Raw genomic sequence first — 24913 nt, 5'->3', positions numbered from 1 at the left:
TCCTCCTCCTCTCGGGGTCACAGCCACGAGTCTGCTCGGTCGAGGGCTCCTTCCTTAAGATTTAAGGTCCGTGGGAATGCGGGGGCTCTGCTCCTGGCTCTGCACTTGCAGTACCGCCGGGGAACGCCGAGGCTGCGGCGTTATTTGGGGTGAGCAGTGCCGGCCGTAAATCTGCCGAGGTGTTGGGAAGATGAAGTGTCGGGGACAGTGTGACCTGTGCGGGGTGACGGTGCAGCCCCTCCTGCTTAAAGATGACCCTGGTGGGTGTGGGGAGCTGAAAACCTCTATGACCTTTTGGCAGAGTACACAGGGTGCTGCTTTTTGTTGCTTTGTTTAAAAAAAAAAACCAAGGCAATAATGTGATACCAAACGCCTCTCTGCCTTGATGAGCCAGCACTGAGCCGAGGGCACCATCCTGGCGCTTCCCGGTATCCGAGGGAGCCGGGATGAGGATGGAGCTGGGGTGGGTTTGGGGGTAGTTGCTTAATTTTGGTTTTTCTTTATTTTCTGTGGGTGTGGGGGTGTCCTGCACAGGTTCACTGGCACCCCAGGAGCTACACGTTTCTCCTGCTGCAGAAATGGGCTGAGAAATGTGGGATGATGCCCCTGGGGCTGGTCCAGGCGGGATGGGGTGAGCCGAGCTCCAAAGCCAGAGTCCCCCCAGTGCTGTCAGTCATTGCGTGGCAGGAGCTGGAGCCCAAATCTCCGGGGCTTTGTCTTGGAGTCCATATTGAACTACTGGGGGCGAAAAGGGGGAAGGAAAGGAAAGGGAAAGGAAAAGGAAGGGATGCCCACAGACTTGCAGGTGTCCTGCAGTGGTGCTTTCTTGGGGGGTTGGGGATGGAGCAGGAATGAACCCAATGCTGTGGGATGAGAGGTCACTCCTTGCCTCTGGCTTTGACTTTTCCCTCGTGCCTCAGTTTCCCCAGTTCAGGGCTGGGCTCAGTGTATCCAACCTGGCCCATTGTAAATGTAATTCCTCCCTTTCAACCTTGTTTATCCCAGATTCTGAGTCCCCCTGGGCTCTCCCAGCTGGAAGTGATGGAGTCACCCCACTGCTGCAATTCCCCCTGGAGCCCTGAGGGCACTGCACTGACCCCCTGGGAACACAAGTGGCTGCTGAGCCCCTGAAACGGGAGGAACAACCCAAAAATAGCCGAGAGCTGGAACAAGCTGGAGTTTGAATGGGAACTTTCTCCTCCCGGTGCGACGGCTGCTCCTCCGGGATGGAGACATGAGGAAGGACCAGGGATGGGTGATGAGCTTTTGTGGCTCCTTCCCAAAGGATGGGACCTCCAAGAGGGAGGCATTGCCTTTGGTGTGGGATCTGGGGGCTGGAGCTGGCGTGGGGCCACCCAGGAGCTGGGACTGGGCCCCCTGGGAGCTGTGGGGAGCTGCTGCTGCCTCCTACGGGGCCGGGACAAGGGCTTGGGCTTTGGGGTTTTATTTATTTGCATCTGCATTGCCATGGTGTTTGTTTGTCTAATATTTTCCCTTGCTTGTAGCCAGGCAAAATGCCACAGCAAAGTTACCCCACACACACATACACCCTGCTCTGGCTGTCAGGGGGGTAACCATGGGCTTGGGACACCCACCCCGAGGGGCTGGAACAGGGGAGCTTTAAGGAAAAGCCTTTCCAGGTGTGGTGGTCTCCTGGCTGACAGCCCCAGGGCTCGGTGGCTGAGCAAAGGGTCGTGGTGGGTGTTTGCTGTCCCTGTGCTTGTCCCCCGGGAAAATGAGCTGAGGACACAGTTGCCCTGGGAATTTTGGGTGGGGCTGCAGTGTGCCCTGTGCTGGGGGTGTCCCTTCACTGGTGATGGCAACGCTCCTGCCCAGCAAACTGTCGTGTCTTGGGTGGATGGGCCGTGTGGGAGCAGGTCCCACCGATGTCCCTGCAGGGTGTCCGTGACAGGGATGGGCTGGAGCCCCTTGGGAACCATTGTTAGCCCAGTGTCTCCTCACCACGAGGATCCCAGGGCTGATGATGTTCTTTCAGGACACACTCCCATATTGCCACGGGAGCTGGGAGCTGTGGGATGGACTGGGATCAGCTTGGAGCTCCTCCGTGGGCAATGTTAAGGTGGGGACACAGCTGATGCCTTGGCTGCTGAGCAGGAGACTGACACCCCAAAGCACAGCTGAGCAGAGGGATGAAGCCATTTCTTGGTTGTTTTACCCCAGACACGCTGGTCTGGGGGCTGTGGTCTGTGCCTGGCTGTCACATCACACCAGTGCACTGTCTGGAGGCACTGGGAGCTCCACAAGCCCCAGCTCCCCGAGACAGGGCTGGTTTTGGCACGACCCTGATGGGGTTGGACAGGGCAGGAGCCACAGCCCGTGCTGGCCCAGGGAGATAATGTGACACACTCAGCTCTGCTGCAGAGCTGGGAGTAAATTATGGGAGTAAATCCTGACCTTGACACGTTACGGGAAAGCAGCTCCAGTGGTGGCACATTCCCAACTCTCCAGGGTCGGTTTCTGGGGCTCCTTTGTAAGTTTGGCTTTACAGCATGTTCAGATTTAACACTTGGAGAGGCTTGGAAGCAAACAGGCCCGGGGCAGGGTGGGAGAGGTGATGGCTGTGTCCAGAGCTATGGGAATTCGTGGGGCTTTTAGTATCTGCCATGGGCCATGTCCCCCTTCCCTTTCTGCCTCTTGGGGAAACTGAGGCACGGGGGGTGGTACCACAGCAGCCCCAGGGCTGCTCTTCCCAGCCAGTTCCCAATCTCCAGCAGCCATAACTGGGCCAGCTGGCTTTTGTTCTCTGTGAGGCTGGTGGCCAAGATGCCCTGTCAGCTTTTTGCTCCGTGTTTCTGTCCCTCCTCAAGCTGCTGCAGCCAGAAAAAAAAATGAGATGGGACCAAAAAAATAGATGGATGTGACATTTCCTCCCTGCTCCAGTTCAGTCATGTGCCCTCGGGCTGGGCAGCAGCTGCTGAGCACCAACCTCACCTGGGTGAATTCTGGATCTCAAAAAGGAGGGGTTTTTTATCAAGTGATGCTGCTTTAGGAAAAACTTGGACTCTGGGGATCCCTTTTACCTCACCTGGGTGAATTCCATAGCTGCAAAGGGAGCTTTTATATCAAGTGATGCTGCTTTAGGGAAAACTCTGGGAATCCCTTTTGGCCCTTTTGGAGGGGCTTTGGTCTTGCACGTGGCCCCACTGGGAGCTGTTTGAAGGGTCTGAAGGCACCAAGAGCCCAGGAGAATGCTGGTGGTGGAGCCTGGCACAGGGCTGGGAGAGCCATAGCTGCATTTGGGGGGGCAATGGGTCTGGTTTAGGCTGGAAAAACCAAATTACCACGAAGCCAGGTTGGGGAGAAAGATGTGGAGGAGGGTGAGAAGAAGGAAGAAAGGCTTCAGGGCCAGGGAGAGAGTTTTGTTTGAAAATTTATTGAAAAATTCAATACAAGAAGCAATACTGAACACTTAGGTCTGTCTAAACGCTACAGCAACTTTCCCTTTGATTCACTATGAAAATCCAAAATAACAGCTCCCATCACTAGTTGATCTAGAAAGATTTGCCAACTTTAAAAGTTACTATTTTTATAAAGAAGAGTGTAAATGCCTACCCTAGACAATTCACAATTGCCTTAAAAAAATTTTACAAAGCTCCTTCATCTTCTCAACTAAATTATTTTATTTATTTTTACTCTTTTTTTTTCTTTTTTTTTTTTTTTACAAGTTGCACCTCTAAGGCTGGGACACTACCACCTCTTAAGGTAATTGTACAATTAGGAAAATCAGCAAACCACAGTTTATTAAAACCAGAAATCAGTCAGTCCTTTGCTAACACATCTCTGTTGGTCAGGGATTGCTATCGGGCAACTGGAGCCACCGTTCCAGTTTAATGGAGGAGAACAGGAGCTCCTTGCCTTCCTTTCTATAAAAACATTCATTCATATATAAATAGCTTCCATATAATGTATATTATACAATCAAGACAGTCTCTGGGTGAATTTGTGGAGTGGGAAGAGCTGGGAACATTCATATAAATAGACCTTACTTAGCCGGTTTGTCCCTTGAGCTGACACAGCACTGCTCAGAGCCAAGGATCTTAAATCCCACTGGAGGTGGAAGGGGTGTGGGCAGCCCCACCACGGCCCTGGATGAGGGTGGAAGAAGCTTCTTCTGCTCTTAACTTTTATCTTCTTCCCAGGCTGCTGCTGCTCCCATCCAGCTCCCGGGCTCGGGCGCTGCACGTGTCGGCGGGAGAGGGTCAGTGGGGAACCCCCGGGGTCGGACAGCAAAGGGCAGACGAGGCCATGACTTGTTTAAAATACTCAAGGAGAAGCAAGAACTCTGCAGGGGGGGGAGTGTGAGAGTGGACAGCCTGGAAACGGCCACCCAAAATCCAGGGGAAAACTAAAATATGAGCCCTTAAAAAGGGACATCCGCAGCCACGGCGGGCAAGTCCCTTTGGGAAGGAACCACCTCTCCTGCCAGCAGGTTTCTCACCCCCAGAAATCCCCTGCTCAGGGCGTTTTGTCCCACTCATTGTGCTCAGGGCACAGGACACCCCAAGGGAACAACCAGGGACCCCTCAATTCTTGTGGCAGCCAAGTGCCTTTAAGTGCTACGGACAAACTTAATTTATCACACTGGCTCTGCCTGGTAAAGCCCAGAAACCCTCTCAGCCACTACTCCATGTGCCCATTCCCTCCTCAGGTGGCTGCTGCAGGTGAGAAGGAAGGACTGAGTGGGGAAAAAAGCTAAATTCCCAGAAAAAGGACAGTGCCAGAGGGTGCTCAGCATGAGGGGTGATTAAGGCAAGCGTTACCCAACTAAGTTGAGGACAGCAGGGACACAGACCTGCTCCAAGGTCTGCGTGGCAGAATAAGGAAGGAAGGGGCTGTTCAGACAGGTAGAGGAAGACTTAATCTCTACACTACAGCTGTGGAGCCCAGGACTCCCTAAATCCCCAGAGCAGGATGCCCTGTGGAAGGCAGAGCATCCCGGGAGGGGACCCCGCACCCGGAGCAGCCCAGAAGCAGCTGCTGGCATGGGAAGGCTGGAGGCTGAGCAGGGGCCAGCAAGGCTCTAGGAAAGCCAAAATCCAGCAACTCCAGCAGAGTCTCCAATCAATACTGACAACTTAATTAAAATTGCACCTGAATCTGAGAAGCTGCAGCAGCCCTAGTGCAGTTCCAACAGCAAGTTGTTGCAGCCTGAGCTAAATCCAGTGACTTCTGAAACACATCATTCAAATTTGAAACTGGAGAGAGCTTTTTCTTTATTGCCATTTTCTTCCCATCCTCGCCTGAGGAGCAGCAGAGCACTCCCTGCCCTCAGCTACCAATGTGCCACACACTATATATATATATATATATATTTATACATTTAAAAAAAAATCACAACTTTAAAGTGGACCAAAGTGTTCACAAGTGTCTGCACAGACTCTTTACAAAGCTTGGTTGGTTGTTTTTTTTCTCCTTTTTGAATTTAAATGCTGGAAGGACAAACCCAGGCATGATTAGGATATTCCCACAAAGCTCAGAGAGCAGCAGTGGGAGCTCAGCCCCTGGTGCAGGGGAGGGAAGCACATCCAGCCCCTGGAATCATGTTTTTGGGTCACCCCTTCCACGCTGGAGATCATCCTGGGGGTCTCTGAGCTCAGCCTAAAGCTGCAGACACCCACCCTGGGATTTCATTCCAGCAAGGGGGTCATGAAGCCAAACCCAGACCCCCAGGCCAGCGTGGAAGAGGGAATGTCAGCCTTCCCATGTGGTTTGGCTCTATCACGACCAGCAACACCTGACACCTCCTAAAATTCCTTGTTCAGCCTCTCCAAATACAGCTTACAGGCCTAGGAAGGATTGTCTAAAGGAGTTTAAATTAAATGATAGTAGGATACACGCCCTGGGAGATGGGTAACATGTTCAGCTTTAAATAGCACTGCGAGGGGAGGAAAAAAAACCCAACCCATGACTTACAAAAAAAAAAAAAAAAAAGAAAAACCTCCCTAATTTAAAAATCATGAACACAAACAAGTGTAAAACTATGACACTGAAAAAACTCAGTTCCTGTGAATGCTGCACAAGCCTACCTTAATAGCATCCCGAGTCCAAACACCTTAAACACACACTTCTAAGGGCTTTTTTTTTAATTTAATGGCATCTAGAAAACACAAACAGGGCGGGGAGCACTCGGCAGAGACACACGGGAGGAGGGCGAGATGCTACCACAGTCCTCTTTTAAAGCTCTAAAATTCACAGTATAAAGATACTTGAAGCAACTTTTCCAGTATTCCTTAAATCTAGTCAGCTATTCAGATGTGTGCATAGGCTACACCACAAAACCCTACTGTGATCACACACTGGGGGCTGGATCCCAACGGGGAGGGAGCTCGGGGGGGGCAGCTCCCGAGAGCTACGGGAATAATCCGGAGGCAATCGGAAATGCTGCACAAAACTGAAGTCTTGACTCTTTAAACTGACTCTCCTGGCAGGAGGGACCCATGGCTTTGGGAAGGCAAGTCCAGATCCTGCACTGGGAATATTCACAGAGGTGGTTTTAGCTCCGTTATCCCGGACGAGGCGGAGGGAATAGGAGATAAAACAGGGGGCAGCCCTGGAGCCCTGTGGGGTTTTTGGGGTGGGGCTGTGTCTGAAGAGGCTTTGCATGAGAGGGAATGCAAAATTGAAAACCTGTAAAAAATATTCAGTACAGTTAGAAATATGGCAGATTTCTGTCACAATAGATATAAAATAAAAAAAAACAGAAACAAAAAAAAAAACCCAACAACAAAACAAAACCCTATATCCAATAGGATCCAGTGGAGTCTGGAAAAATCCCAATAAAATGTCAAAGCGCAACTCCTAATAAATGATATGAATGTCTCTGAGTGTCAAGTCTGAAATCCGAGGTCTTTGTGCTCCAGGTAGTTTCTTGGTAGTTTTGCTGGGTTTCTTTTTCCTGGTGTTGTGGCTGGCAGGAACGTTTCCTAGGGAGAGAGGAACAGGGTAAGTTACAGCAGCCAACAGCAGCTTCCTGGGAGGCAGAGGAACCTCCTTCCCAAAAGCAGATGGAGAACAGGTGAGTTCTCCCATCCATGGCAGGTGGGAAGTGCCTAAAGGGGCTCCAAGAGAGCTGGAGAGGGATCTGGGACAAGGGATGGAGGGACAGGACAAGGACAGGACAAGGGGGAATGGCTTCCCACTGCCAGAGGGCAGGGTTAGATGGGATATTGGGAAGAAATTCTTCCCTGTGAGGGTGGGGAGGCCCTGGCACAGGTTGCCCAGAGAAGCTGTGGCTGCCCCATCCCTGGAAGTGTCCAAGGCCAGGTTGGATGGGACTTGGAGCGACCTGGGCTAGTGGAAGGTGTCCCTGCCCATGGCAGGGGTTGGGACTGCATGAACTTTAAAGTGCTTTCCAACCCAAACCATTCCAGGATTCTTTGATCACCAGTGTGGGGTAGGATGGACTTTACAGCACTGAGGCACAGGCAGAGCTCCAGGATTCCTCAAGCAGCTCTTTCCTAAACTCATCAAAAAGGGATCTTTCCAGGCAAACTGGGGTCCAGCTCAGGGGTTCCCTGGCACTGACACAGGCAGAGTCCATGGATCCCCAACAGCTCCGTGTGCTGCTGGTGCCTCAGAGGTGTTTGGGAAGGCAAAGCAGCCTCATGGCAGGAGCTGTGCAGCTTTTAACCAATTCTAGCTCATCTTCCCAGCAGGATTAGTCTGTATTTGGGCCTCCTTCATCAGCCTCACCTGATCTACCAGGACCAGCCTCAGCAGTGAACAATAATCATATTGTTCAATTGACCAGATTTAGCCAAGCCTCGTGTGCCCAGAGATCCACCCCCGTGCCCTGGGAGGGGAGCAGCCCCCATCCCTCCCTCCTGGGTGGTGTCTGTACTCACACAGCCTGGCTACTCCTCTGCAATCTCAGTCTCCTGGTGCACGACCACTTTGGTCACCGACATGTCCGGGTGCTGCTCCTTCGCCGCCTTGATCGCCTGTGCCAGGACCTGTGGGACAGCCAGGAGAGAACGGGGCAGAGTGGGTCAGAGCCCGGGGCAGAGCGTGGCACAGTGTCACAGCACAGGGCAGAGTGTCTCAGAGCACGGTAGAATAGGGCAGAACATGGCAGAGTGTCTCAGAGCACAGCAGAGTGGGGCAGAACGTGGTAGAGTGTCTCAGAACATGGCAGAGTGGGTCAGAGCACGGCAGAGTGGGGCAGAGTGGGTCAGAACATGGCAGAGTGTCTCAGAGGCCAGGTCACAGCCCGGCACCCACTCTCCCCAAGGGCACAAGAGCCTTCTTCTAACTCTGGGGAATGAAAAAGAATTTTACAGAATTACAGAATGTTAAGGGTTTGGAAGGGACCTTAAAGATCATCCAGTTTCAACTCCCCTGCCGTGGGCAGGGAGATCTCCCACTAGACCAGGTTGCTCGAGGCCTTATCCAGCCTGGCTTTGAATACTGGGCAACCTGTGCCAGGGCCTCACCACCCTCAGAGTGAAACATTTCTTCTTAATATCTAACCTAAATTTCCTCTCTTTCAATCTGTACCCGTTACTCATTGTCCTATCCCTACAGTTCCTGACAGAGTCCCCCTCCAGCTTCCCAGGAGGCCCCTTCAGATACGGGAAGGCTGCTGAAGTCTCCACACAACCCTCTCCTCTCCAGGCTGAACACATTCATAGAATCACAGAATATCCTGAGCTGGGAGAAACCCACAAGGATCATCCATTCAACTCCTGGCCCTGCACAGACACCCCAACAATCCCACCCTGGCCCTCACAGCGTTGTCCAAACCCTCCTGGAGCTCTGGCAGCCTTGGGGCTGTGCCCACTGCCCTGGGGAGCCTGGGCAGTGCCCAACCAGCCTCTGGGGGAAGAACCTTTCCCTGAGATCCAACCTGACCCTGCCCTGACACAGCTCCAGCCCCACTGAGCTCTGCCCTCAGTCTCCTCCTGTCCAGCTGAACAAGCCAAGGGCTCTCAGCTCCTACTTGTGTGGCCCCTCCAGACCCTTCACTGTCTTCGTGTCCCTCCTTTGGACACTCTCTAATAGCTTTAGATCTTTGTGGTGCCCAAAACTGCCCCCAGGACTTCAGCCACACACTTTGGTGACTTGTGGTGCCATTACATCATTTCTAAAAAGAAAAGCTGTTTTTTAAGAGTATCCCCATCTCTCCACTGGTAGCAGATGGATGAGAGCAATCAAGCAAAGCCTGTTTATTCTTCCAGCCAGTGTGATGAGCACATTTCAGACACCTCAGACATTTTCTGTTGGAATTAATAAACCAGTTCTTGTCATAAGAGTATTCTCCACCCCCACAATACTTGCAACTAAATTTAAATTCACAGTATAACTCTCTGATGACAAAATCATCACTTCCAACACACGCAAGAGGCCAGTGGGGCTGACTCATCACAAAGGTTTCACATAAAGCCAATGAGATTTAATGCAGGTGCTGAGTGCTCTGAAATTACTTCTGGCACTATACAGCAGCAACAGTGTTTCAAAGTTATAGGAAAAATAATTCAGATCAGCCAGATGTCAAGGAAAACTTTTATTTCACATTTTTATGGATTTTTTTTTTTTAAAGTGCCATTGTCCAAAAAAATTCTGGCATCAAAACTTTGCTGCCAACACCAGTTTCAGAACAGAACTGAGCTTTGCTGGCCCAGCTGCATAATGTCAAAAAGGAATTTATTACTCATATAGAATCACAGAATCACAGAATGGCCTAGGTTGGAAGGGACCTTAAAGCCCAGCCAGTTCCACCCCTTGTCATGGCCAGGGACACCTTCCACTAGAACAAGTTGCTCCAAGCCCTGTCCAACCTGGCCTTGGACACTTCCAGGGATGGGAGCAGCCACAGGCTAAAAAAATATCACTTTGGAAGTTTTATTTTTACCCCAGTACAATTTCCCTGGGTCAGTTTTTTAGTGACATTTTCTTTGGACAGGCACGAATGTCTCCTTCGTGTGCCAGCTCTGGGAAACTCTTTTGGATCACATCCACACTCCTACCTGGTCATGGTCTACATCTGCATCTCCTGTGATGACAATCCTCTTCTCAATCCGTGTCTCTGAAATGCCACCTTTTACAGTCTAGAACAGAAGGAAAAGCTGCTGTTAGTGTGGAAGTGCAGAGGAACTGGAGCTCACTGGGGCTGCCTGTCTAAAAGTATCCAAAAATAGCGTCACCAAACAGTCGTGCCATGGCATCAGAGTCACGGGGGAAACTGCTGCTGCTCAAAGAAAAACTGTCAAACAGTCATTTTTTTATAGCTGAGCCAGGGAAGAGCTTTTTCTCACAGTGCAGCTCTTCCTGTTGCCCCACAGGACAGTCAGAGCCCACCAACTCTGCTGCAATTAATGCATAATTCAGCCTTTACGTGGGCAACCCGGGCCCCTTGTGCTTCGTTTCAGGTATTAATCATATTTTTTGAAAGGAGCTTCCAAGAGCTTTTTTTTCCTATTATTCAGCTCTGCCCATCTGCTCCATCAGGCTGTTGTTTGAGCTGTTGTTTTACTGGTGTTACCTTGGTGATCTGGGTGGTGGTGGTGCTGCTGGTGGTTTCCGAAGTGATGGTCTGGGCAGTCAGCAGGATTCCAGGGTCTAAATCCCCATTGCCACCGTCTGTCTGTGGGACACAAGGACAGGCCATCAGTCCCTGAGCAGTGTGGACAGGAGCAGGGGCTCCCCATCACCAGAGCAGGAAGCAATCCGAGGACAGAAGCTCCTCTCCACCGTGGATCGTGGGACGCAGCAAGTCAACCTGTGCCCAGGTGCACGAGGGCTGGGCAGGGCCCTGAAGGCTGGAAGTCCCTGGACTTTTAAGGCTGGAAAAGCACAGGTCCACAGAATCCCCCAGGGAGGACCTGTAGCACCCCTCAGAGCAGGAGGGTGGAGATGTTCCCAAATCTGGGCACAGTGCTGGCCCTGCAGTGCTGATCATGCCCCTCCACACTTGGACCACAAAGGGAGACCAACACAGACACCGATCCCAAATTCCACCTGCCTGCATCCATGGAGATCCACAAAGCCAAGAGAACAACCTTGGTTCAGGAGGCACTTGTCACCCTTCCTCCCTTCTGACAACACCTTGCATATCCCTTGCTTGATCTCTGCAGAAGCAAGGAACAACCAGATATCTGATGAACCAGGAATAACTTTTAGAGCTGGTTCTTGGTTCCCCTCCTGCCCAACTCGACCGCTCAAGGTCTCCCAAAAATCCAAAACTAAGTCATCCTGGCCAGCTCATCCTGTCCATGTCCCCACTGGGCAGCATTCCCAGCTCGGCGGTGGGACAATATCCAGAGTTACCACAAGGTGGGACCATTTTCCACAGACCAAAGAGATCCCGTGGCACATCATATCCACTGCTCCCAGCCCGGGAGATGCACTTTTCATTTCCCAGTGGGAGCAAAACTCCTCTATTCATCTACTGAAGTCCAGGGCAATGCTCACCACCTTTGTCTGAACGACCCCTCTGCTTCTGCAACTGGGACAGGTGCTGAGCAGTCATGGGATTCCTCAAGAACCCCAAATTAGACAAGCATGGTCCACGGGATGTGGAAGGTGTCCATGCTAAATAAAGGCAGGGGGTGGAACTGGATGGTATTTAAGGTCCCTTCCAGCCCAAATCATTCTATGATTCTGTGATAAAACCTGGTTTAGACTGAGGATTAATTTTAACCTTAGCAATCAATATGACCTTTGTACACTGGCATCACTCCATTAACTTTTCCAGTTTCCAGTCACCACATCCCCAGTCTGGTTGTATTTTATACAGAACTTTCGGTGTTCAATAACCTTTTCAGGCTCAAAACCTAAAGGATTAGCAAATAATTTATAAACCAAGTTCTGAAGAGGCATAAACAGCAAAGGAAAACAAGACAAGACATCTCTTGCAGAAAGAAAGGTCAACTCAGGTCAACTCCATACGGTCCAATCTGCATCCCAAAGCCACCAGTGGCTGAAGATAAATTCTGTTTGCATGCACATCTTGAAAAAATAATTACTCTTCAGGGATAGCAAAACTGCTGCTCCTCTAAAATTACCAGATGCACCTGGAAACAGTGTCCACAGCATCAGTTAATGTCTGTGCTGTGACTTGGATGTGTGGAGAATGGCAGGTGCTGCTGTCTCATCCTGAGGGTTGGGAAAGAAAACACTTCCTTGAGTTTAATTAAGCCCCTGGAAAATTAATCAGAACACACCTTACCTGTGCAGCTTCGTAGGTGATGGTCTTTGTCTCCGTGTGGACAATGGGGACTTCTTTTGTGGGAATTTCGCTTTTGACGGCGCTGGACACGTCAGAGATGGTGACAGTCTGTGTCTTCACCAGGGGGGGCTGTGAGATAGGGTTAGAAACACCTTGTGAACACCCAGTTCCCACCTCTACATCCTGACCGTGCTGCTGGCAAGGGTTCTGACACTGATCTGATAAAAGCAAACCAAGGGCAGCCTGGGAATCTTTGGGTTTGAGGCTCTGGAACTGCTCAGAGGGCAGAGACAGGGAGTGAGGATTAGACAGGCAGCAAAATCCTCCAGCCCTTCCCCACCTCTGGTGAGCCCAAACCAGGAATTAGGGGTTTAACTGGTGTGTCACAACACCACGAAGACACTGTCTCCACTGATTCTTAACTTCCTAATTACCAAAAGTTCACTGCCAGCTGCCAGGGGAAGAGGACCCTCATCTGCTGATGCCAATGTCAGGATTAACACCAACCCTGGGCACACAAAGACTTGATCACAACTGAGCAGCTTTATCCTGACTCCAAGTGCAACTGTATTATTAAAAGTCCTTGTCAGATCTTAAACTTTTATTAAATCAATGTCAGACAAAATGGAAAGACAATGAAGCGGGGGGAGAGGGAAAGAGAAATCAGTTGTTCCACCACCTGATGATTATCCAGAAGAAGACAGAGTTAGTTTAGACCCAGTGCTTTCCCAGAGGGCTCAATTTCTGCTCACCATCCACAAACCTGCCAGATGCCACCGTGATCGTTAGCAGGGGAATGGGCACCTATTGAACCAAAAGCAACATCAACACTGAAGCAGGCAAAAATACCCTCCCTGGTGGGGAGCACGAAGGGCACCAGGAAACACGTTGGGACAGTGCTTCAAAGTTGCTCTGCTGTGCTGAGGCTCCAGCAGGAGCTGGCAAAATCCACGAGGAACTAAAATTACAAGGGTTTGGAGCCTTTCTGTGGGGGTGCCACAGGATGATTTGATCCCAGAAAAACAAAGGGCACTGCACTGCAGTGATTGTGTTCAACGCAGAAAGATAAATTGAGAGGGGCTCGTATTTAATGCAGAGATAAATTGAGAGGGGCTCGTGCACAGCGATTGTTGGGAGATTAACCGGGTCATTAACTCCAAGCACGAGTCCAAGCCAAGCAAAGCCAACTCCTCTCCAGGTCCATGGCATCTGCTTGCTGCAGTGTTTGGGTTCCCACTCCAGAGGCAGCCGGGTTTAGGGGTGCAGGAGCTGGGCTCACTACCTGGAAGCAGCGAATGACCATGGGCAGCCCATTGGGAGCATCTGAGTTGTGACACTCTCCACGGGGCTTTCTAAAGGCAAAGCTGTCTTCACCATCCTCTGCCACCTCCTCCTCCTCCTCTCCCCAGGGCTGCCGGGGAGGTGCAGGGCTGGTGGGGGGCTCCAGCTCAGAGAGCTCCGAGTCCTTCTCCACATCCACACAAACCCCCTTTCCACATGTCAGGTCCTCCTCGCTGGCGGGGAGGCTGGGAGCTGCCTCCTCCTCCTCCTCCTCCTCCTCCTCCTCGCTGCTTAGGGAGGAAGCACCCAAGTGCTGGCTGGGAGAAGGCTCTGAGGCAGGTGGCACTGGGGTCTCACTAAAAGCTACCGACTGCTTTGAGCCCTCCCATGCAAAGCCAGAGTTAACACTGCTCCTCTCTGGCACTGCAGCCACATCCTCTTGGGAGGGAAAGTCACTCATTTTCTAAAAAGAAATGGATACACAAAAAAGGCCAGAGAGAGAGAGAGAGAGAGAGAAAGAGAAGTGTTAGGGAGAGCAGGAGGGCAGGAGGCATCAAGGCAAAATATCGCTTTGTTATCAGGTATCATCCAGTAACACATGCAACAGTGAGGTTGGACACTGAAAAACCATGTGATGTACCCAGTGCATTTACTGACACAGCCTTCCCAGTACATTAATAATCCACTCTTCTAAATTTTAAGGAATTAATATGAAAACAACTCCCTGCACCTAAAGGAAGAGCCACCACTAAGCGCTTTTTGTCCGGTTTGGAAACAGGAATAATTTCACTGTAGCAAGTGGGGGCTTGTGCACATCCAAAATTCCCATGTGCAACAAAACTCACCCACTATCCCAAAACCATCCTCCAATTCTGCTTTTAACTCACTGAAATACTTTATACCGTGTTTGAGGTTGCACACAGAGTGAAAAGAATAAGCCCAGAGTTTCTGTGCCTGACAATCCACAGAACCTTGTGCTTTGCTCTTTCCACATCCTGGGAATGCTCACCCCTCTGAGCATCCTCCTGGCTGTTGTAATTCCAGGAGAACTGACACAATGTCATTGTGGCATTGGGAAAACTGTTGTAAGAATATCTACAAGTTAGGAAAGGCTGAGAGAATCAGATTCCTGCTCCTGTTCAGCTCCTTGGCAAGGTCTCACCCAGGTCTTCTGGCATCTCTGGGAGCCCTCGAGCCAGGAGGGAACAACAGTGACAGAAGGCAAGAGTTAAAACAGGAACAAGACAGTGTGCTGGAAATTGAGTTTCTTTCCTTATTGAGGTGGAAATTTGCCTTCAAGGAAAGGCAGAATTAGCAGTTACAGGACCTACAATTTACAGGTATTCAAGCTGTCACATCATCCAGAATCAGGAAAAAAGAGGGAAAACCCCAAGGGATGCTGCTCCACCAATGGCATGACTATCTCTTCTCAGTAATTAACCTCATGGTTGATTTCTGGTTACTTTGTATAGAAACAGCCACATATCTGCTAATTGAAAAACAGGGATTAAATTCTCACAAAAACATGGCAAGTCCATTTTGCCAACTGTAATTCCAATTTTGGTGGGGGTGTTAAGACGAACGGAAACCGTTGCCTCACTTTCTAATAAGAAGATTCCTTGGGCAACTAAAACACTGTAATTTGTGCTTAAATTGTGAGGTCTGAAGCCCGTGGGATATTTGGTACGAGGCATTTTTTACACACCAGAGGTTCTCACCCTGATTGACCTCATCTAATGGCACAACTCGATGGTAGGGTAAGACCAGGAGCTGCTTTATGCAGGAACAAATAGATGCTTTTTTTAGAGTCATTTCGAGAAATGACTCTTCCCTAACTCCTCATGGGTATTTTTCAGTTCTCTGCTCCTTTATGTGGCAGATGGATTAGCTGTAAGGATTTCTATCCATTAGGATTTCCAGTCTCTCGGGCTTCTCTTAAGTTCTTGGGATATTGCTGAGCAAAATGCACTTAATGAGTGAAGGGACAAGGAGCAGCACTGAGATGGTCAGGTCAGACTGTGCTCACAGTGGAGTGTTATTTCTGATCAAAATCCAGTTCCACGAGTCCTCTTCCAAAGGAATATTTGAGGGGAGTCTGCAGTCATGGCAGTCTGCAGCTTCCTCATGAGGGGCAGCTCCGATCTCTGCTCTGGGAGAGCAGGGACAGGACCCCAGGGAATGGCTGGAACTGTGTCAGGGCAGGGTCAGGTTGGATCTCAGGGAAAGGTTCTTCCCCCAGAGGCTGGTTGGGCACTGCCCAGGCTCCCCAGGGCAGTGGGCACAGCCCCAAGGCTGCCAGAGCTCCAGGAGGGTTTGGACAACGCTGTGAGGGCCAGGGTGGGATTGTTGGGGTGTCTGTGCAGGGCCAGGAGTTGGATGGATGATCCTTGTGGGTTTCTCCCAGCTCAGGATATCCATGATTCTATATCCACCCTCATTTGCCCAACACAAGATACTCCACTGCAATATTCCACAAAACAGAATAGAAATGGGGTTATCAGCATTGAACACCCATGCCTTAATCTTGCTTTAAAACCTGAATTTATACACTGCCAATATTATGATCTTCCCTTAATTATATATGCTAAACCTTGCAAATTACTCATGGGATCTTGAGAAGACACAGCACATCTTCTAGGGTTTAATGGAACATGCCTTAGGAGTGAGATTTCCTTACAAAACAGCTGGGGCACTACTCAACCAAGAGCAAGAATAACAGATAAAACAAAGCAGATTAACCAGCTACACAAACATTGAGCTATTTAAGAGACAAAAACCTGTATCCAGTCAAAACATCTTCCCAAATCCCTTTCACAGACAGAGAAAATAATTTGCATTTTGGAAGTATCTTGCATGACAGAGGCATAAAGGAAGGGAAAGCTGGAATGGAGCCTGTGCCAAGCATATCCTGGTACCAGTAGAGCCAAATGCAGCAGCAAACATGCAAGCTGGAAAGACAGAATGAAATCCTGATAAGATCAACTGATCAGAAGCACTTTTTGCCTTGCCTTCCTATTCCACTGGTAAGAAGAGAGAGCAATGGAAAGGTATTTGTTTCCAGATAAAATTATCTCTATAAAACTCCCCCCCTTGGGAATTTCAGCATCTGTTACAAATTCTGATCTTATCAAGATTTATTTTCAATTGCAAATGCAAAAGCATCCCTATATTCAGGGCTCAGATTTGCAGAGGTCCAAGCTCTCCTTGAGACCCAGGAAACCTGAGAGGTGCCTGGGCTGCCAACTACACATTTCCACGGACACAACCCCAAACCAGCAAGGCCTAAATCAAGCACAAAGCAGCCAAACACAGTGTAAATTAAATAAAGGACAGGATGCAATGCCCCAGAAGAAACAAACTGCCCCAGACACGAATGCAACTAAAGCACCACCCTCTAAATACAGACCTTTGTGCACCTGAGGACTCAGCTGAAGCGTTGCAGTGTAAAGTGCCACACAATAACTCAGACTGGGGATAAATTAATAACAGGCTTAATTACATGGTTGATATCAATGCCCAAAAGGATTTGGGGTTTTTTTAAAAGTGTTTTTGTATAAATTTGCCTGTATTTTTTCAAGAACCTGCTGTTTTGCATCAGGATCTATTTGTATGAACCAACTGCCCTGAGCTGTTGGAGTGGGTGTTGTTTTCATGCTGCTGCCTCTCTTTAGAATATTCCATTATTCTCATCCCAAACCATACTCTTATCCTGCAGGAGACTTAAGGAGCGCTAAAGTGGTGCCAACTGCCAGTTACTAAAGATATTTTATAAAAATTAATAAACCCATGAAATTACAGTGCTCACTAACTCCCTACAACCACCGCGTGACACACAAGAGATCCCAGCTGGTCAGTACTTCCCAATCCTGTTCTTTTCCAGCGTGGCAATGGAATTGTGAAGGCTGTTATTAGGTTATCCCCAAACACAGATCCACAGAAGCTCACAGGCTCAGAGTGACCATCTAGGGATGCACAAGGAGATATGTTGCTTTGGCAGCAAACCACACTCACCAGAGAACGCTCCCAGATCAACTGATGCTCAATCTCACAGCTGGCAAAGCACTTGGGTAAAAAGTATTATAAAGCAGAAAACAAGAGAGCCTTATTTTACAGTACCTGCCATTGCCTTACAGAACTGCTTTGCCTTAAAGATAGAAGTTAAAAAAGGTTTAGAAGCTGTTCAACAAACCCTGGCATTGAAAAGGACGGACATTACCTATGGATTTGTGGGCTTGGATGGATCTTTTTAATTGCCATTGATCTGATCACATCCTGACCAGCCTAGTCAGACAACAGAAGGATAAAAGAGGTTTTGACCAAAATTAAAAGTAATGCTAGAAAAGACAAAATGTGCTAGAAGCTTCAAAATTCAAGTCCTGAGCAAGAATTCAGGATATTGCACAACACACAGCAACCACCTCCAACCACTGCATTGAGGACTTGGCAACATGAAACCACATCAAGATCAACACTTAAATTATCAAAATAAGGTGGTTGGGCAGTATGATTCCTTGTTGGGCAGTATGATTCCTCTGTCCACCCATCTCAGGTCCTCTTCCCATCCCTTTTGTGGGGGATGAGTGGCTTCTTATTCCAAATTTCCTCTGCAGAGAACAAACCAGTGGCACTGCAAGAGCTGCCTCTGGCAAAGAGTGGATAACACAGCAGAGTTTATAACTGATATCAATTTTGTTCTGCTGCTTTTTGCTACCCTCATTTCATAAATGAAGTTAAAGCTCTGCTCTGGTGCCAGGCTCGTCCCAGGGAGGAGCAGCACGAGCAGCCAGATCTGCCTTCCTGGGATCCCTCGGGACAGTACAGGACGAGCCAAATGGTTTATCCAGAATAAATAATCTCACCAAAGAAAAGCTGGCAGTTAGAATTAAAAAATTACTCTTGACACAGTCTCTGAACACAACCTGAGCTTCAACCAGCCAAAACCCAACCAGAGGCTCGTGTCGTATCACGGAGCAGACAAATGGTGGTTCGTTAGGAACGTGTTTCTTCACTTACAAAACCCAAAAGGAGCATTTTTGACCTCAGACAGAGGCTCTTGCAGCTGAGTTGTGCAGGATCTGCATCACTTCTGCCCTCAGAACAACTTTCTGCAATTGCTTTTTCCTACCATTGTCTCTGAAGCGAAGAGGGAGAAGGTGTTAGTGTGACATTAAGCATTTGGTAGAGGGCTGAACATTCTGACCTGTCTGCAAGCAAAGCTTGTCTTAAACCAAGCTGGATTTAATCCTCAGTCAAGTTATTCTGGCCAGTTTAAAAGCTCAGAGCTGTGTGTCCCCTTTCCCCAAGAGCACCAAACCCGCACCCAAGAGTGTCCAGGTGACCCAACACTCTGAAAGCCACCAGCAGTGACCCAAGGTCTGATGGCTTCTGGTTTGAGAAAGGAATACAGAGGGTTAGTCCAAGCAATTAAATAACACAGGTTGTTAACACAGCTTTTCTTGTTAATAAGCAGTGGAAAGGAAGATGTGATTTGCAACAACATTTATTAATGATAAATGTACATATTTACAAAGAAAAATCTGAGAAAAAATACAAAACCGAAAAAGTGTTCCAAAAGAGAGCATTTTAGGTAAAAAAGAAAGTGTTTTTAGTCCCCACAAACTGACCCAACACCACCATGTACCACTGATAGAAGATCCCAAAGGGGCCCAAAGCAAGGCCAGTCCTTCCCTCCAGCCTCACAAACCACGACAGATGCAAACAGGGACACAAGAGGAACCACCACTGACAGGTTCTTCAGTGTCACCCACTACTAAGTACAGACCAGAGAGTTCCTGCATGAATCCATAATCCTTTTTGGGGGCTGAATTTACCCAGAAAGCTTCCTCCCTCATTCTGTAGGTCAGAACAGGCACCATCAACTCACGACCAGAAAAAAGAAAACCCAATAAACCAGTGGAATAATTCTCAGAGCAACAAATTACTGACACTGACGTGAAGTGAAAGACACTTTGCCCACAACCATCAGGAGTTGGACTCTATGTTCCTTATGGGGCCCTTCCAACTCAGGATACTCCATGATTTTATGATACCCTTCCCAGGAGCCTCGTGGTACAGACACAGCAAGGCCAGCCCAGGCTCCTTCCTCCAAACACAAACTACTCCCTTGGTGCCACGTTGAGGAAATCCACTTCTCCTTGTTACTTCAGGACGGAAATAGGGAATACCTACTCTTTGGGGTCATCACTGCACAAACTGCAAGGGAGGGGAGCTGGTCTTGGCTGAACTCCATGCCCTGACCTGCCCATGGAGAGTCCTCAGCTCATCTTCTACTGACCCCCCAAGAGAGGCAGCACGTGGCAGGAGAAGCAGCCAACATCTTCATTTCTCTGCTCACTTTTAACAGTGGGAAAGAAAAAAGGGATGTTGTTTTGCAGCAGTGAACACCTCGAGTATCATCACATGCAGAGCCCGACACCCAGCACAGCCTCGGAGCTGAATCCGAGTTCCAAGCCACCAGCAGCATTTTGCTGCTTAAAATTACTGATGTCCACCTTTTCCTAAAGCAGGAAAGCACAAGAGATTCATGCATGTTTCAGGTGGTGTTCAGAAGAGATGGAACCAGGGTAAGAAGATTCAGAAAGTGAGTGTGGAGCCAACCACACCAATCACGATGGAAAATGCTGGAGCCCCAACAGCTCCTAAGGGGATCCCCCACATGAGCACCAAAGAGCCGAGTGACCACACCACAAAACACTGGGAAAGCCTAATTAACATCAAAACTGCTGCCAGACTTATGCTGGTGTGCCAGAGTCACCAAAATGTCATTTTCTGCAGCAGGCCACATTGAAAAATCAGGATTTCTCATGCCAACCGGGATGAGGTTACGTGCTGTAGACAATTCCAGGATCCTGGAAGGATCCAGGAAGGGACAACTCAGTTCTCCATCCCTCACAGCCTGGCATGGGTGTATGAATCCCTGTTAATGGGTGCCAGTGCCAGGGCAGGCAGCAGGGATTGCCGGTGTTCCCAGCAAGTTTGTTCCTGAGGAAAACAGGGAGCGAAGTACAGAGTTGGTTCCTTTACAAAACCCCTGAGACCTCTGCTCTTAAACAGCACTAGAGCCAATGAGCTCTCCCTGTGCTCAGGGATGACAGCAGGCATCCCAAAATCCCTCCTCTCAGCGCTGCATCCTGCACGGACACCAAGGGAAAAGGGTGGAACCACAGCACCGAGGTGTAAGAGACACGGAATGTGCACAAACGGGAGAGAGAACAGGCAGGAATGAGACCTTACACGGAATGCCATGGACTGTCACTCCCTTTGCCTTACAAGCAAACAGGAAAAAAAGCAGAGGAGGGACTGGAAAAGGGGCTGGAGCCCAGAGGGCACATCCCTGTGGCATCAGATGGATGAGGTTTCTGTTCCTGATAAGGTACAGGAATTCTCTGTCAGGAGGGATCATACCCCCCTGGAGGAATATGGATAACTGGCCTCTAAACTGCCAGAGAACAGAAAGCATTTGTTTGATTTCTTTATACTCTGCAGTGATAAGTGGTATACAAATCCCAAAAATGTTCCTGAGTGTTCTCAGAGTGTAAAGTTTCCAAGTTTTTTTGCTGATGACAACCAGCCTTATCTCAAGATTGAAAAAGAGAGAGAAAGAGATCGTTTGAATTAAAGAATTACAGAATTGAGCTGAAGTGGCAGAGCCCACCTCTCATCCCTCTGGGATGAGACACCCTGAGCACTCCGGCCAGATATTGCTCTGGGCAAAGAGTTTTAGACTTCAGGTCCTTTGGAATTGGGTGACAGAGCTACAGAAACCATGGCTTTGCCAAAGCCACCCATGTGGCTTCCAAGTCCTTGCCAAGGAACCAAAAAGACACACACAGGAACCTCAGCTGTGCATTCCAAAAGGGATCCCGAGCAGTGGCTTTGGGAAGGGAGCACCTGTTGTGTTTAAGCTGCTCTTCTCCAGGAAATATGGACAGAAAATGAACAAAGAGACACCCACACATCCCTTCCCTCCCCAGCCAGGTTGGGGAGATCAAATAGTCCCTGTTTTTCATCATGTCTGTTCCAATTTTGGGAAGGAGATGCAGGCAGGGAATCCCAGCCAGAAGCATCCCCCTGGCTTCTTCCATCCTGCATCTTCTGCACGTGGCACCTCAACATCTCTTCCCACCTCTCCTCTCCAGGGCCCACCTTTGTCTTCCTAAACTCCACCCCAAACTCACTGGAGTTCAGGTGCATTCCAAGGGATGCTCCAAGGATGCAGGGACACAGCCTGCTGACACTTTCCTTCACCTGGACACCTGGACAACAACCCTCTGACTCCTACGCTTCCAAGCACTGAAGGAGGAAGACTGTGTATTAAAGGCAGTGTATTAAAAAGGGAAGAATCTTTTCCAATGAAAAATCAGCATCCTCACAAAACAAAGTCCTAAAGGCACAAACCGGTGAACTAATCGGAGCAGGGTACAAGAGGAACTGGAAAGATTCCTGTGGGATTAAAACAAAGGGTTTCACTACCAACCTAATTTTCTGAGACAGCATTTAGAGCCTCAATCTGTACACTGAAAGCAAGAGGTGGCTCGAGTGGTCCATGACACACCATGGACCCTCTGACCAGACAGCACATGCCACGTTTGCCTTATTCCTGCAAGCTTATCTGCTTCCTAAATAACACTGTTCACATGGATACAGATCTAGAAAGGGTTATAAATACATGTATTTATATATATATTCACACATTTTAGTCCCTGTAATAAAGGTCTGCTCCTTTCTCTCCTGTGCTGCTGGAGCAGCTGCCACCACTGGCGGCACTGGGGGCTGTTCCCAGAGTAACTGTGTCCAGCCCAATCCTCCAGCAGCTGCAGGAAAACACGGATTAGTGCTGAAAGGAGACACGGGGGGCTCAGCTCAGCCCCATCTTTACTATTTACAGAAAAGAAACCCCTCAGACACAAAGTCCCACCTTCCATCCAGCTCACAAAGCAGCTCTGCTCAGCCCAGCTGGGCTGGAGCCTGCACAGCTCAGCCGGGAGAACTGGGATAAACGGGAGCATCATCCAGACATTTACACTGTAGGCAATAAACAACGAGCGGCATGCAAGGGTTTAGGTAAAGAAGTCAAAAACAATCGAGGGCTTTAACATTTAGAAGTGTGTCCTGATGTGGCCAAGCCAACATGGCAACAGAGGGGATGTTAAAACAGCAGGTGACTCCAGCCCTGTGACCTCAGCAAACACGAGTCCGTTAGTTCCACACAAACACATCCCAAGTGCACCGAGACCATCAGATTCCAAGAGATGATTCATCTAGGTTGACAATAAATATCTCCTTGCAATGGGTTTTCTCCTGTAACACTGTGTGTTTTCTTGGACACGTGAATAGGGGTGGAGAGGGGAACTGGGATGCTTTGCCAAAGGCTTCACCCACTGGGAAAAGAAAAGCTGCCTGTCCCTGTCCCTGAGTCATCACCAACAGCAGTGAGAACCAGCACTTGGTATTGAAATGCCAATCTGAGTTTCCTAAGAAAGGAGTGGTTATGGATTAAATTCTGATATTCTTCCCAGAGGTTCAACCTCTTGTTGCCCAGAGAGGTTGTGGACTCCCCATCCCTGGAAGTGTCCAAGGCCAGGTTGGACAGGGCTTGGAGCAACCTGGGACAGTGGAAGGTGTCCCTGCTCACGGCAGGAGGTTGGAATGAGATGGGCTTTAAGGTCCCTTCCAACCCAAACCATTCCAGGATTCCATAATTCAGCATATTACTGCAAAGCCTCTTTTGGACCAGTATCAAAGGTTCTCCAGCTTTTGAACATCTTACATTAAAAACAACAAGTTTTAAAGCAATTTTCCAGCAATTCCTATGTGAAGTCTACAGGGGCTCAGGAAGCCAGCGTCTCCTCCCAGCATTTCCTCTCCCCGTCTGCCCTCTCACAGCAATCAGGAAAAGGGTTCAAAGAATTTGCTTTTGCACAGTAGGAAACTTCAGAAGGGACCCGGCAATCCCAGACCACTCCTGCCAGGTCCCATCCCAGCCACACAAGGACACACAGAGGGATTAACAGGACGGTCGCGGGGTGTCCCTCCCCAGGACAGCGAACTACGGAGATCAAAGACCAGGACAAGGAAGATGCAGCAGAGGCTACGGCCAAGAAATTCAGGAGCTTTGGTCTTGAGGTTTCAACATGACCCTGTTGCCACTCAGAGAAAGAGCAGCCACCAAACAGTCAGTGCTACGACCAGGAGAAAGGACATCATAAAGGGAATACGTGGAGAAGGAAAAATGCTAGAGTACAGCTGACACTTTTTGAGTGCTTTCTGCTCTTCAGGAATTGCAATAGAAACCTTTGGAAGAGTTTCTTCACTTGCTGGCCGGGGAAAGGCTGTCTCAGTAGGTATCTGCTGCTTTTTTAATTTGTCTTCATCCTGTACTAACAGAGGACGTTCCCGTTTCTGCTTTCATGGTAGAAGATCAAGAAAGACAGAGAGAGATGAACAAAAATGACAGATGGAAAGTGCCCAAAAGTGACACTTGGAGGTGTGCAAAGCATTAGGACAGCTCTTCTCAACGTAAAATAAACTGCCCTGGGGAGCAGAGCAGCCAGTGGCCTGGGCCACACGAGCCTTGGAGCTACAGAACCATGTCCTCCCTGCAGAGCTCATCAACATCTGGATCAGGGTCGTGGGTGGTTTGTGCCTGCCCTGCCAGGAAAGCAGGTGCTCAAAACCTCCTGGAGTGTTTTGGAATTGGAATGGTTGAGATAAAAGTTGGAGGCATTAGAAACAGGAATGGTGCAGTACAAAAGGTGGTCTCTGACAGCTTCCTAATCTACCCTTAAAACCAGCGTTTGGCAAATCCCATGGAACAGCCCAACTGCGGAGCAGATACAAAAGGCTTTTCCAAAGTTCTGACCAGAGTATCAAAACATTGATTGGTCTGAAAATTCTACTGGAACAAGTGTAAAATTGCTATTCTCAGAAATGCCACGTGTGGAACGGGCAGGATGGCAGTGGGAGCACTGCAAGCTCCTGGAATTTTGCTCTGTATTTTAGCACTTTTGTTTCTGGAGTCTGAGGAACGTTAAAAACCCAGAATGAGTAAATCAGCACACAAGACCATGCAAAGCCTCCAGCACTTCTGCTGAAGAAAGAAAGGATTGTGGGAATGTTGCTGTGCAGTAACTCTCCATCCCTTTAGTTTGACAGCCCTGGGCAAATCCAAGTGTACTTAGGAGAGGAAAAATTTGGCTCTAAGCTCCCTCAGCTGAGCCAACCTCCTCTGGTCAGTGCGGTATTTTGGGACTGGTTCTTTGCACACCCCTAAGTGGTGAGAATTGGGGAGAAAGTAGCTGGGAGACTGGGCAGCAAAAGAAAATATAAAATGCCAGAGTAACATGATTGTTAAAACAACAAAGAAACGGAAAGAAAGACAACATAAAAAGAACAGGGAACAGTTAAACTTTCAGAATTGCTTTT

At 49.0% G+C, this 24913-nt stretch overlaps 1 protein-coding gene across 15 annotated transcripts in view; it reads right to left on the bottom strand.

The window, feature by feature from the left end:
• Positions 1 to 3639: 3639 nt before the first annotated feature.
• EPB41 (erythrocyte membrane protein band 4.1) overlaps positions 3640 to 24913 on the bottom strand; it is an 86012-nt gene continuing 64738 nt past the window's right edge. For 11 of the 15 annotated variants that reach the window (XM_027705862.1, XM_027705863.1, XM_027705864.1 and 8 more), the window contains 5 exons: positions 12188 to 12316; positions 10502 to 10603; positions 9987 to 10067; positions 7866 to 7973; positions 3640 to 6944 (listed from right to left, as the gene is read on the bottom strand). In XM_027705862.1, the coding sequence (XP_027561663.1) occupies positions 7875 to 7973; positions 9987 to 10067; positions 10502 to 10603; positions 12188 to 12316 (411 nt within the window). In that variant the 3' untranslated portion in view covers positions 3640 to 6944; positions 7866 to 7874. Of the gene's footprint in view, positions 6945 to 7865; positions 7974 to 9986; positions 10068 to 10501; positions 10604 to 12187; positions 12317 to 13469; positions 13932 to 23110; positions 24795 to 24913 lie in introns of those variants that run through there. The other 4 variants (XM_027705860.1, XM_027705859.1, XM_027705869.1 and 1 more) reach the window with 2 other exon arrangements.

Source organism: Neopelma chrysocephalum, unplaced genomic scaffold, assembly GCF_003984885.1.
Source record: "Neopelma chrysocephalum unplaced genomic scaffold, ASM398488v2 Primary Assembly neopelma1_360, whole genome shotgun sequence".
NCBI classification, from domain to species: Eukaryota; Metazoa; Chordata; class Aves; order Passeriformes; family Pipridae; genus Neopelma; species Neopelma chrysocephalum.
The sequence above is the reverse complement of the archived record's forward strand: the minus strand, read 5'-3'. Positions and strand labels throughout refer to the sequence as shown.